The sequence below is a fragment of the Perognathus longimembris genome, chromosome 6 (assembly GCF_023159225.1).
Source record: "Perognathus longimembris pacificus isolate PPM17 chromosome 6, ASM2315922v1, whole genome shotgun sequence".
NCBI lineage: Eukaryota > Metazoa > Chordata > Mammalia > Rodentia > Heteromyidae > Perognathus > Perognathus longimembris.
In genome coordinates this window covers 1,130,468-1,143,050 of record NC_063166.1, presented here as the reverse complement: position 1 = coordinate 1,143,050, position 12,583 = coordinate 1,130,468, and the positions used below count along the sequence as shown (strand labels likewise).

The window sequence follows — 12,583 nt, the reverse complement described above, 5'->3', positions numbered from 1 at the left end:
CCAACCGCGGGCGCTCCCTGCTGCCGCCACGGTACGAGTTAGCCGGACGTGACGGTGCTCTCCTTGCAGCCGGCCTCTGTGTCCTGTGAGCTCCCGGAAGCCACTGGCAGCCCCCTGGGTACTAAAACCCTCAGGACCTTCAAGTGCTTCGGAAAGGTGGCATATTTGCATTAACCTGTGCATACCCTCCCACGGCCGCTGAATCATCTCTTGATTATTCATGATGCACAAGGACAACGCAAATGCTGTGTAAACCCTTGCTCTCCTCTATGCTGTGGGGAATCATGGCTAGCAGAGCAGTGTACCCCATTCACTACAGACCCTGTTTTCTTTGTCAAATCTTTTTGAGCCCCGGTTGGTGGAATCCGCAGATTCGGAGCCCCTGCACACAGAGGCTGCCTGTGTACGAAGCCACATTCTGCCTGACTGGAGTTGAAGGCAGACGTTGAGGGAAGACACCAGGTGATATTTCAGGGAGGCAGGAGCGCTCAGGCACAGGGCCAGCCTCAGCAAGGGCTTGCAGAAGCACCAAGGAGAAGAAGAGGCAGGGAAAGAGGAAGGGGAGAAGACGGCCGAGCCTGGCGGCAGCAGGTCTGCCTGCGGACTCCGGGGGCTTCCTCGGCCACGCTGTGGACTCCAATACTCCCTCCTGCCCCCACACGCCCGCTCGTCAAGTATCTACGCAACATCAACTAAATACACCGTAGAGCCACGTGACAATAGCATAAAGAAGCCCACCAAAAGCTGTTAAGAGGGCTGGGGATATGGCCTAGTGGCAAGAGTGCGTGCCTCATATACATGAGGCCCTGGGTTCGATTCCCCAGCACCACATATACAGAAAATGGCCAGAAGTGGCGCTGTGGCTCAAGTGGCAGAGTGCTAGCCTTGAGCAAAAAGAAGCCAGGGACAGTGCTCAGGCCCAGAGTCCAAGGCCCAGGACTGGCCAAAAAATAAAATAAAATAAAATAAAAAATAAAAGCTGTTAAGAGAGGGCGAGGAGGGAGGGGTGGGTAAGAAAGAATCATAGACGGTGAATTTCAACAAAGTACACTGTAAGAATATATAACAAGGCTGCGCCTTGAAGCCCTGCACACAATTAATGTGTCTAACAAGAGAATATCTACCAACATCAAATATTCAAACATGAAGTACGGACTCACGATAAACAGCACCCAAGGTATGAAGACAAGACAGAAGTTACACAGCCCCTGCCTCCGGAAGGCGCGTGTCTAAATCCCCTCGCCCGCTGCTGTACCCAGTCTCAGAAAACAGAATCACTGGAAGGATTAAGGGAATACCGAGAGAAAAACGGGATGGAGTAGTGATGTTCATTGTGAAGATGAGGAAGAATTTGTTACACAGGGTAAGTGGAGTGAGGAAGAGGAGCAGGGGTTAAGAGAATGGAATATACGGGGGTGAAACTGGTTCAAAATACACTGTGCACGTGTATCTGTGGATTTATCACAATAAAACCCCTTGTCCTACTAATGGACACTATTCTTTTTAAAGAGAATCCTGGTGCAAGCCAGGTGTATGTGTGTGTGTGTCTGTCTGTCTACATGTATCAATAACATCATGTGCAAAGAGTGAGTTTGAAGCTGTTTGGAGGCCTATAAGAGATGGTTTTAAATAAAGTACTTTGCATAAGACTTTGCATCAATCCTTGGGAAAGGAGGAAGTCAGAGAACAGGACAAAGTCTGTGGACTCTCAGGACAAGCAACAGTGCAGATGGCAACGTGTCAGAGTTTCCGCTTCGTTAGCTTGAGAATGAGGGCCCTGCTTTGAAACGACAGGGAATAAGTCAATTAGCTAATTAGTCAGGTCATTCCTTTTTAAAAAGAAATATCAACTAGAGCGATCTCAAAAGAGAAGCCTAGGGACCCACACTTTACTGTAAAGCTGTAATTCTAAGACCATCGGGACTCCCGGGGAGGGACAAGCCGACCAGCGGGTTAGGAAAGACACCCACTCAAATGCCAAACTTCAGAGCGGCAGAGCTGGCATGGAAGGTATGTGGAAACGAGCAGGAATTCCAGCAGAACTAACTGCACAAAAGCCAAGGCAAGGGAAACGGAGCAGCTGGCCCGGTTAGGTTTAGGGCATGCCTGCCTTGAGCTGTGTGAAAAGGAGCACTCACAAGCAACAGAATGCCATTGAGCAAAGGGAGGCCTTCAGGTAAGAGGAGCAGGAGATCAGATCTGCTTACAGACGGCTCACTCACCAGGCTGCCACCGGAACAAAGGTAAACCGAAGCCAGGCCTGGAAGCCCAGACTGCAAGCCAGCCAAAGCCAGTGTCTACACTACCTCTAGCTTTAGAAGCCTTCCCATTTGGCACCATCAGATTTTAATTTTATTCATTGCTACTCACAGTTCTACCCCCTCACCAGTGACTATGTATTTATCCTCTAAACAAAAGCATTTTTGAAGATTGACCAGGAACACTAATCAGCTGAGATGCTGAAGCAATAGGCATAAACTCAAATTCTCCCTGGCAACAAAAATAAATAAATAAATAAATAAGGGTGTGTGTGTGTGTGTGTGTGTGTGTGTGTGTGTGTGTGTGTGACAGAATCTGACCATCACTGGGGGTGGTTGGCATAATGCCATCTTAATCTATTTCCATTGAGTGCTTTTTTAATTTGGAAAGCTAACAATAAGAAATTACTTGTTGTTATGCTTTGAGCTTAGAAATTTTTGTAAGCTGGTTGTAAAAGCGTCAACTCAAAAAAGTCCTGTCTGAATGTATCAATCACACATGCACTTTCCTGTAGAGTTTATGTAGCTGTGCATGTGGGTGCACACCACACACACACACACACACACAGAGATGCATATACAGCGAGACAGACAAAAAGTGCATCTCTCTCTTTCTCTCTCTCCATCCTCAAAATGGGAAGGTCACCCAGTGTCAATTCCTCCCCAAATGCCCACCCTCTGCAACACGGATGCTTTCAATTAACGGTACTAAGGAAACACAAATTCATTTAAATACTAATGTTCAAAAAATTACTACAGGGCTGGGAATATGGCCTAGTGGCAAGAGTGCTTGCCTTGAATACGTGAGGCCCTGGGTTCGATTCCTCAGCACCACATATACAGAAAATGGCCAGAAGTGGCGCTATGGTTCAAGTGGCAGAGTGCTAGCCTTGAGCAAAAAAGAAGCCAGGGACAGTGCTCAGGCCCTGAGTTCAAGGACCAGGACTGGCAATATATCTGTATGGATGGATGTATATGTGTGTGGCACTGTATTCCCAACTTAAACAATCAAGACCCTCCGAGAATTAACTACTGTTTCTTGGCGCAATAGAGATCAGAGTTGCGGACTCTATCAGACATAAATCACATTTTTCTTGGTGCTGTGGATTTTCCGGTATACGCCTCCCATCCCTGGCAGCAGCTCTGTTTTCTAAGCTCCACATGCTCCTTCAGCTTTAACTGCAAGCCCCGTTGCCATAGTTTCCCAGAGAACAAGGCCTGCCTGAGCCCGCTATTTTCTTAGGGTTTCTAGAGTGATGATAAGATAGCAGCAGCTGACCATCGTGGATAAAATCTCCTGTCCAGGATGGCTCAGGATTTGAACACATAGCCAGGTTGGGTTGGTTTTTTTAAATATTTTAAGAGAGTCTAAACAAGTAGGAATGTTACTTGAATTCCGCCTTGGGCCTCGGCTTTGCCGCAGCGGACGGCAGCCTCACGCGAGAGGGAAGGCAGTGGGGTTTGGCCCGTCGAATACTGACGGCACAGCTCCACAGAGGAGCACACGAATGACACACAGGCTGCATGGGGTTGTGACAGAACGACCGTGTACCTCGCACTTCGGAAATGTCCACTGTGAAGCGTGCTCAAGAAAGGCACTACCAGAGAAGATGTGCATGCCGGTGTTGGGGCCTGAACTCAGGGCCTGGGCGCTCTCCCTGAATTACTTGTTGCTTTTGGCTGGAGTTCTACCGCTGGAGCCACACCTCCACTTCTTTGGGAGTTCACTGGAGACTGAGCCACATGGACTCTGCTGCCCGGGCTGGCTCGGAACGGCCCTTCTGAGTCGCTAAGCCTTGAGGCAGGAGCCACGGGTGCCAGCTGAGACTTACTTTTTTCAAGACCGCTCCTGATTCCTTTTGAGGCACTTTCTAGCGTCAGGTGGCGGTCACCGCTGTGCCCAGGGCCTGAAGTGCCAGCGCACAGGTAACAAGCTACAGACAAGCAACGCGGACCTCATCCTCTCCAACCAGGCAAAGCTGAGCGGGTGCCGAGACCGCAGGCCTGAGCCGCGCAAGCAGGAAGCCCGGGCCGGGAGCCTCAGCTCCCGGAGCCGTGCGACCTCGGCCAAGCGGTTGGGTGGGAGGACGCACGAGGAAAGACGCCTGGTAGAAGGAAGCGCTCAGGAGACGGCAGCCATCGCCCATCTCCGTGACCCGGTGACACCCAAGGCGCATTCATTCCCCAAGTGCCTGGGTGCTGTGGGAACTCAATGTCTTAAGCACCAAGTGTTAATCGTTTGTTACAAAACAGAAGCTAACGGACAGTGATGACCGCTAGATAGCACAGTGGATGAACTCTGTGCAGCTGCCCCAGCCAGAGAACTTCCCTGGGCACAAGAAAAGCAATGGATCCACGCGTGGCGGGGCTGCGGCGTAAGGGCACGTGAGATACAGTCAGCAGCTACCGGGGGCTGAGATCCCGGCCTTCCTCCAGCCCTGGGAGGTGAAGGAAAAGCTCACTGCTAGCTTTGCTCTGGGCCTGCAGGGTCCCCCTTCTAGCCTGGCACGGGTGGGAGGGAGTAAAAACTAAAGAGGGGGTCTGGGGGGAGGCCTTGGGCCTTGGGGGGTGGGTGCCCAAAGGGGACCTTGGGTGTTGGTCTCCTGTCTGCGTCCTTCTTCACTTCCCATCTAAGAGACAGCGATCCCCCCACCCCACCCCACCCCACCCCAGGAGGCTGCCTGCCAAGCAGTGCCCAGGGGTCAGGGACCGAGGCCCACAACGCAGTGAGCCAGCGGAAACCTTAGCCTTCCAGAGGCTGGTGACCCCAACGTTCACAGGAATGGAAGTGGGGTGACACACACCTTGGAGTCCATGCTGGGGTGCAAAGGGGGAGAGAGTGTAGTAAGAGCCATAGGGAACATGCCAGATTTCTTTTTTCAAGTTCTGGGGCTGGAATTCAGGGCCTCTGGCTCTGTTTTGGCTTTTTCCCACCTGGCTGGCCTTCTATTACCTGACCTCCACTTCTAGGTTTTCCTGGTTAACTGGAGATAAAAGTCTCAGATTTGTCTGCCAGGGCTGGCTTCAAACCCAGATCCTCAGATCTCAGCCTCCTGAGTAGCTAGGATTATGGATGTGAGCCACTGGTACCCTCTACTGAGGTCTTTGCACTGACGCTTCAGCTTCTAGATCCTTCTATCCAGGCCTTGCACTGACGCTTTAGCTTCCAGACCCTTGCGGTCCGTACAGTGATGCTTCAGCCTTTCTCTTCCCCTCCTGAGGCCTCCCCCGTCCCCCAGTTAGCTGTGGTTATTATGTCAGAACTATTCCATTTCTTTTCCTCTCCGCAATGGTTTTGTCACTTTGTCCTGTCAGGGTCGTTTATGTGGCAGCTTTGTGAGCAGGCTATGTGTGCCCTGGCTGCGTCACACACACCAGGGCCTCTGACGGGCTTATTACTCCCCTGACTCGGAGCTGGAGGCCGGAAAGCCATTCAGTGACTGTAACCAAAGAAAACAGCAACTATAGAATTTCAGCCCAGGGACTGGGTGACCTGAAGTCATGTCCAAAGGCAGAGAGGGCATCTCAGCCCCAGCCGCTGGTGTGCAAGGACAGGGACCAGGTCTCAGCCCCAGCCGCTGGTGTGCAAGGACAGGGACGGGGTCTCAGCCCCAGCCCAGACGCTGGTGTGCAAGGACAGGGACCAGGTCTCAGCCCCAGCCGCTGGTGTGCAAGGACAGGAACAGGGTCTCAGCCCCAGCCGCTGGTGTGCAAGGACAGGGACAGGGTCTCAGCCCCAGCCGCTGGTGTGCAAGGACAGGGACCAGGTCTCAGCCCCAGCCGCTGGTGTGCAAGGACAGGGACGGGGTCTCAGCCCCAGCCCAGCCGCTGGTGTGCAAGGACAGGGACAGGGTCTCAGCCCCAGCCGCTGGTGTGCAAGGACAGGGACCAGGTCTCAGCCCCAGCCGCTGGTGTGCAAGGACAGGGACGGGGTCTCAGCCCCAGCCGCTGGTGTGCAAGGACAGGGACGGGGTCTCAGCCCCAGCCCAGCCGCTGGTGTGCAAGGACAGGGACCAGGTCTCAGCCCCAGCCGCTGGTGTGCAAGGACAGGAACAGGGTCTCAGCCCCAGCCGCTGGTGTGCAAGGACAGGGACAGGGTCTCAGCCCCAGCCGCTGGTGTGCAAGGACAGGGACCGGGTCTCAGCCCCAGCCGCTGGTGTGCAAGGACAGGGACGGGGTCTCAGCCCCAGCCGCTGGTGTGCAAGGACAGGAACGGGGTCTCAGCCCCAGCCACTGGTGTGCAAGGACAGGGACCGGGTCTCAGCCCCAGCCGCTGGTGTGCAAGGACAGGGACGGGGTCTCAGCCCCAGCCGCTGGTGTGCAAGGACAGGGACGGGGTCTCAGCCCCAGCCGCTGGTGTGCAAGGACAGGGACGGGGTCTCAGCCCCAGCCGCTGGTGTGCAAGGACAGGGACGGGGTCTCAGCCCCAGCCGCTGGTGTGCAAGGACAGGGACCGGGTCTCAGCCCCAGCCGCTGGTGTGCAAGGACAGGGACGGGGTCTCAGCCCCAGCCCAGCCGCTGGTGTGCAAGGACAGGGATGGGGTCTCAGCCCCAGCCGCTGGTGTGCAAGGACAGGGACGGGGTCTCAGCCCCAGCCGCTGGTGTGCAAGGACAGGGACCGGGTCTCAGCCCCAGCCGCTGGTGTGCAAGGACAGGGACGGGGTCTCAGCCCCAGCCGCTGGTGTGCAAGGACAGGGACGGGGTCTCAGCCCCAGCCCAGACGCTGGTGTGCAAGGACAGGGACCAGGTCTCAGCCCCAGCCGCTGGTGTGCAAGGACAGGAACAGGGTCTCAGCCCCAGCCGCTGGTGTGCAAGGACAGGGACAGGGTCTCAGCCCCAGCCGCTGGTGTGCAAGGACAGGGACCGGGTCTCAGCCCCAGCCGCTGGTGTGCAAGGACAGGGACCGGGTCTCAGCCCCAGCCGCTGGTGTGCAAGGACAGGGACAGGGTCTCAGCCGCAGCCGCTGGTGTGCAAGGACAGGGACCGGGTCTCAGCCCCAGCCGCTGGTGTGCAAGGACAGGGACCGGGTCTCAGCCCCAGCCGCTGGTGTGCAAGGACAGGGACGAGGTCTCAGCCCCAGCCACTGGTGTGCAAGGACAGAAACAGGGTCTCAGCCCCAGCCGCTGGTGTGCAAGGACAGGGACCGGGTCTCAGCCCCAGCCGCTGGTGTGCAAGGACAGGGACGGGGTCTCAGCCCCAGCCCAGCCGCTGGTGTGCAAGGACAGGGATGGGGTCTCAGCCCCAGCCGCTGGTGTGCAAGGACAGGGATGGGGTCTCAGCCCCAGCCACTGGTGTGCAAGGACAGGGACGGGGTCTCAGCCCCAGCCACTGGTGTGCAAGCTAGTGCCACATAAAGAAAATATAATGTTTACTTTGAAAATACATGGGTGACACCAAAGGAATGCTGCATCGTGGGAACAGTGACCACCGAGCACCGCCTTAGCATAAACTGGTCTAGACCTAGAATTTGACTCAGAAAGAAATGATTTGTATAGATCACCTAGCCGGGTTGGGAGGAATGGGACAAGGATGAGGGAGATGACACTGATGGATAGCACTGTATTATAAACTGATTTGTACAACTACTTGCAGGTAATAAAAAACTTTTTTCAAAAAGATAATCTAGTTATAAGAATAGCTTAATATTAGCCGGGCACCAGTGGCTCACGCCTGTAATCCTAGCTATTCAGGAGGCTGAGATCTGAGGGTCGTGGTTGGAAGCCAGACAGGGCAGGAAAGTCCGTGAGATTCTTATCTCCAGTAAACTACTCAGAAGAAGCCAGAAGTGGGTCTGTGGCTCAAGTGGTAGAGCACCCGCCTTGAGCAAAACGCTCAGGGACAGCATTCAACCCCAGGCTTCAAGCCCCAGGACCGCAAACAACAACAACAACAACACTTAATGACAAACCATCCTCCTAACACACTGAATTGCATGATTCTTTTTTCTAACTGGCACATGAAAACTACTTGGTGCTGGGTACCAGGTGGCCTGTGTGTCCACACCCGAGCTGGGTCGTCCTTCAGGAAATGTGAAGTCCGTGAGAAGATGGGCAGCGCGGCTGGTTTGCTGCCCCTGCTCCATGGCTGGGAACAGGGACAGGCAGGACATAAGGAGGCCAACAGGATAAGCTCGACAAGCCTGTCCATCCTACTTCCTAAGAAATGTCCGCTAACACTCACTCAACTGAACTCGCCGCTTTCATGGAGAGCGTGGAGCACAGTGCTCTATGGGCGTGAGTGACTCCGTTAGGCACCAAAGACACAGAGCAGGGGAGTCGGGCACGCACTCTGCTTGCCCAGCCCCTTATCTTGCATGGGACTCTTCAGGAGCTGCTTGACGGGAGCTTTCCCTGAAACAAGGCCCGGCAGGGCCACGCTGGCTCCCGTGGTTCCCGGAGCAGGACCGGGATCCCTTGCCTGCCCGTCTCCAAGGGCTCTCAGGCTCTACCAAGACTCTTTCTTACCTATCATCTAATTGTACCTCCATCGCCCTTATCACTTTCTAGAATCTCCTTCCATTCAGGACTGTCCCCTACAGGAACCAGGGGAAACAGTCCACCGTTGTTTACAGCCACCCACCGCAGAGCCTGGCAGGTCCTCCGGAGGCCCCTTCTTAGATGACAGGGTGCAGAGCCAGAGCCAGCCCTTCCTTTCTAGACTGCGCTAACATCCAGGTGAAATCACTCCTCTTTATTCGCTGTTTAGACCAAACCAAACAACAAAAAAGTAAGAGAACGAGCTGAACACACTTTTAAAATCAAAGACTATTTCTGTCTAACTGGGTCTTCTTATCTGCTGATTTCTGGAGTTAGGTTGCACTGTCCAGGCTTTGCGAGCTGGATTAATAATTCACTCTCACGTGCTACTGTTAGAACGTCAAGAAGTAGAAGCCAGTCAGGATACAGCACAAAGCACATGGACACCGTTGGTTGACTGTGAACATCGGTGTGCACGTCACTCATCTCTGGCGTCATAGAGAAACTGAATCCCAATGTGTTTATTAGCCAGAGAGAGGAGAAACGGCCGGAGGGCCTCACAGGAAGAGAGGACGTTTCCCCTTCCCCCAAGGCAAGCTAAGCCACACCGATACTGTGGCTTTCCCCTCACAGAAGTAGTTCTCTAATGCCCTGGGAGGATTTCTCTGAGCACCTGGATGGAAGCCACCGAAATCCCCATCCATTTGGACCCCTTCCTAGCTGTGTGGGGAGCAGAAACACCATGGTCTACCAGGTAACGGGAGCAGCAAAGCGCTCTCCCAACTTCATCTGCTCAAGGGTTTTCCCGGAAGCTCTTTCACATTGCAAAGTGAGTCAGCCCATCCCAAATGGATTTGACCATGACAGAAAGCAAATTACTGAGACTGGAATGAGGAACAGAACATCAAAACATTTTCTCTGATAATTATTGTTTTCCAGTAGGCACAGGAAGACGCAGTGTGCCACTGCAATTCTAATCTTTTAAATGTGCTAGAACCCAAGTAAATGTAGAAGTAGCTCATGAGGAGAAAGTCTTATAAGAAATGGCATTTTGACAGAAGAGGAAAGGGAAAAAAATCCCCGTGTTTTGCTTCAGGGAAAATGATCTGTTTGTGGTCAGCAAAGCAGTGATGAAACATGACATTCTTAGACTACACAGTCCCTGAATTTCACTTAGAAAATGACATCCATGAAGTTGTTTATCAAAGACCAGCTGATGTAAGCGCATCAACAAACTGAGGCAATGTCACACCTAATTTCTTCAGGAAAAAAAAAATCTAATTGAATATATATATATATTTCTTTTTACAGTCAATGACTTAATATTTTAGTACAGACTCTAGAACAACTTTTAAAGCCTGGAAAAATTAACTAATACATGAGGCTCTGCAAATGCTGAATTCTGAACAACGTTCTGAGGATGCACTTTTTATTTTCTGCCCAACTCTAGGTTCTCTTCACACCATCAAGAGACGGATCCCAAGCGCCGCGCCCATCATCCTAGGGACCCAGGAGGCTGAGATCTGAGGATCAAAGCCAGCCCTGCAGGAAAGTCCGTGAGATTCTTATCTCCAATAAACTACTCAGAAAAAGCCGGAAGTGGCGCTGTGGCTCAAGTGGTAGAATGCTAGCTAGCCTTGAGCACAAAGAGGCTCAGGGACGGCGTCCCGACCCTGAGTTCAAGCCCCAGGCCCCCGGGGGTTGGGCTGGGGGTGGGGGGCGGGGTGGGGTGATGGACTCCATTCCTTTGGTAAATATTTACTAAGAACCCACTATTTAGGAGGCACTTGGCCAGGCGGTAGGAGAGGGAGACACATCTCTGCCCTCACAAAGCTCACAGGCTAATAGAAGAGACAGACAGCAAATGTGCTTAGGCACACCAGGAGTTTATTAAACAACCACCCTCAGCATTCGCAACTCAGGAGAAACTGTTTTCCTTGCAGTACTGTGGTTTAAACTTCAGGGTCTACCTTGGTAGGAAGGCACTCTACCACTTAAGCCACGCCCCCAGCCCTAGGACAAACTTTTAATTGAGAAATAACTGACCATGTCATAGTTCTAGCTTGTGCTTCCTGTGGTGATTCAGCTGAGATGCCGGAGGCTGCTAAGAAAACCCACAGCCAGGCTCTAACTCTCATTTATGTGCAAGGGTCTGCTGACCACTTTTCAAAGTCAAACCTGGCTATTTTGATGTTTGCACCCCGACCACTTTTAATCACATATACACTAATCTGCTAAATAAGACATTGAAAAAAACGGTTGCTTTACAAGACTGTTGGTGTCCTATACTACAAAGTTGAACTAATTCCCTAAAGACTTGGAATTTTACGCAGATATCTTTATTTTTTCATCCTTTAAATTCAATTTTACACATTTTACATGGTGACAATGAAATTCTGAGTATCTCCTCTGACTTCTTTTTGATTTTTCACAGAATTTCTTGTCCCGGAGCTGGGAATGTGGCCTAGTTGTAAAGTGCTTGCCTAGCATGCATGAAGCCCTGGGTTCGATTCCTCAGCACCATATATACAGACAGAAAAAGCCGGAAGTGGTGCTGTGGCTCAAGTGGTAGAGTGCCAGCCTTGAACAAAAGGAAGCCAGAGACAGTGCCCAGGCCCTGAGTTCAAGCTCCAGGACTGGCAAAAAAAAAAAAAAAATTCTTGTCCCCCACAGCCCTGCTGGGTACCACTGGCCCTGCTTTACAGACAGCAAAACCAAGGACCATGAAGCAAAGACCTTTCCCCAGCACTGCACAGCTAGTCAGTGTAAATCCAGAAATGGAACTTCAGGTTACTCCGGGCCCTTCCGCTGGGCACACCTCCAGGGAGGGCCATGGGCAATACAGGTGCTAACTATGCAACTTTATAGTAATGTTCTGATGATGCACCTAACGCTTTTGAGCCACCTGGATACGACACCGCACAGGGTGCCACCGGTAAAGCGCCACTGGCCGGGACAGTGACGCGGAAAGGGGCTCTGGGGCAGCCTGGCGAGCCGGGAGGGCTGGGACCCCACTCTGGGAGGCGTCGGTCCCCTGGCGCGGGGGCACAGCAGCGTCACCGCGCCACCGCGCGCAGGTCCCCCGCCCTGGGCCGCGGGCCGGCTTCCACGGCGGACTCAGCCCTCTAAAGCACACCGCACGCTGGGGAGCAGGAGCGTGACCTACCTGCCGGCCGAGACGGAAGGCCACGGGCCGAACCGCTCGGCCCTAACCGAGAAGCTCAAAGACAGACGCCGGCCGGCCCGCGGCCAGACAGGGAGCTACCCCGCGCCTGGCAGAGGAGCGCCCGCCGAGGCGCCCGGCCCCGCGGCGGGGAGGGTGCGCGGGCCGAGGGCCGGGGGCCCCGGGACCCAGGACGCCGCACACACGGAGCCCCGTGGGTCCCCAGCGCGGGGGCGCCGGGCACCGGTGGCTTAGTCCCGGGGCTCAGGACGGGGGACGCCTGACCTTGAGCGCGCGCGGTCGCTTACCTCGGATCGGAAGTGGTGCGACCTCAGGACGGCATCTGTGGGAGAGAGGGGAGGCCTCAGCGCCCGCGGGGCCGGGGCCGCGCTCCCGACGCCCTCCCTCCGGGCCCCAGGGGCGGGGACGCGCGGGCGGCCCGGCGGTCGGGGCACCTGGAGCGGGGGCGCACCCTCCCCCCCCCCCCCGCGAGGTACTAGCGAGAAGTTCCCGGGAAAGTTCAGGGGGAGCCGAGCGAGGGGCGGGCGGGGCGCGCGGGACCGGAGAGGACGGGCGGACGGGGGGATGGAGGGGTGGAAGGCGGGAGGGGGGAATGGAGCGATGGAGAGGCGCCCGCCCGCCCGCGCCCGCCGCCCGGCGAGCCCACCGGGGAGGCCCGCGGCGAG

The 12,583-nt window shown here is 54.4% G+C and overlaps 1 protein-coding gene across 14 annotated transcripts in view; it reads right to left on the bottom strand.

The window, feature by feature from the left end:
- Dst (dystonin) overlaps positions 1 to 12,583 on the bottom strand; it is a 290,647-nt gene that overhangs the window by 277,787 nt on the left and 277 nt on the right. For all 14 annotated transcript variants that reach the window (XM_048347587.1, XM_048347588.1, XM_048347569.1 and 11 more), the window contains exon 2: positions 12,206 to 12,240. In XM_048347587.1, the coding sequence (XP_048203544.1) occupies positions 12,206 to 12,240 (35 nt within the window). The remainder of the gene's footprint in view (positions 1 to 12,205; positions 12,241 to 12,583) is intronic.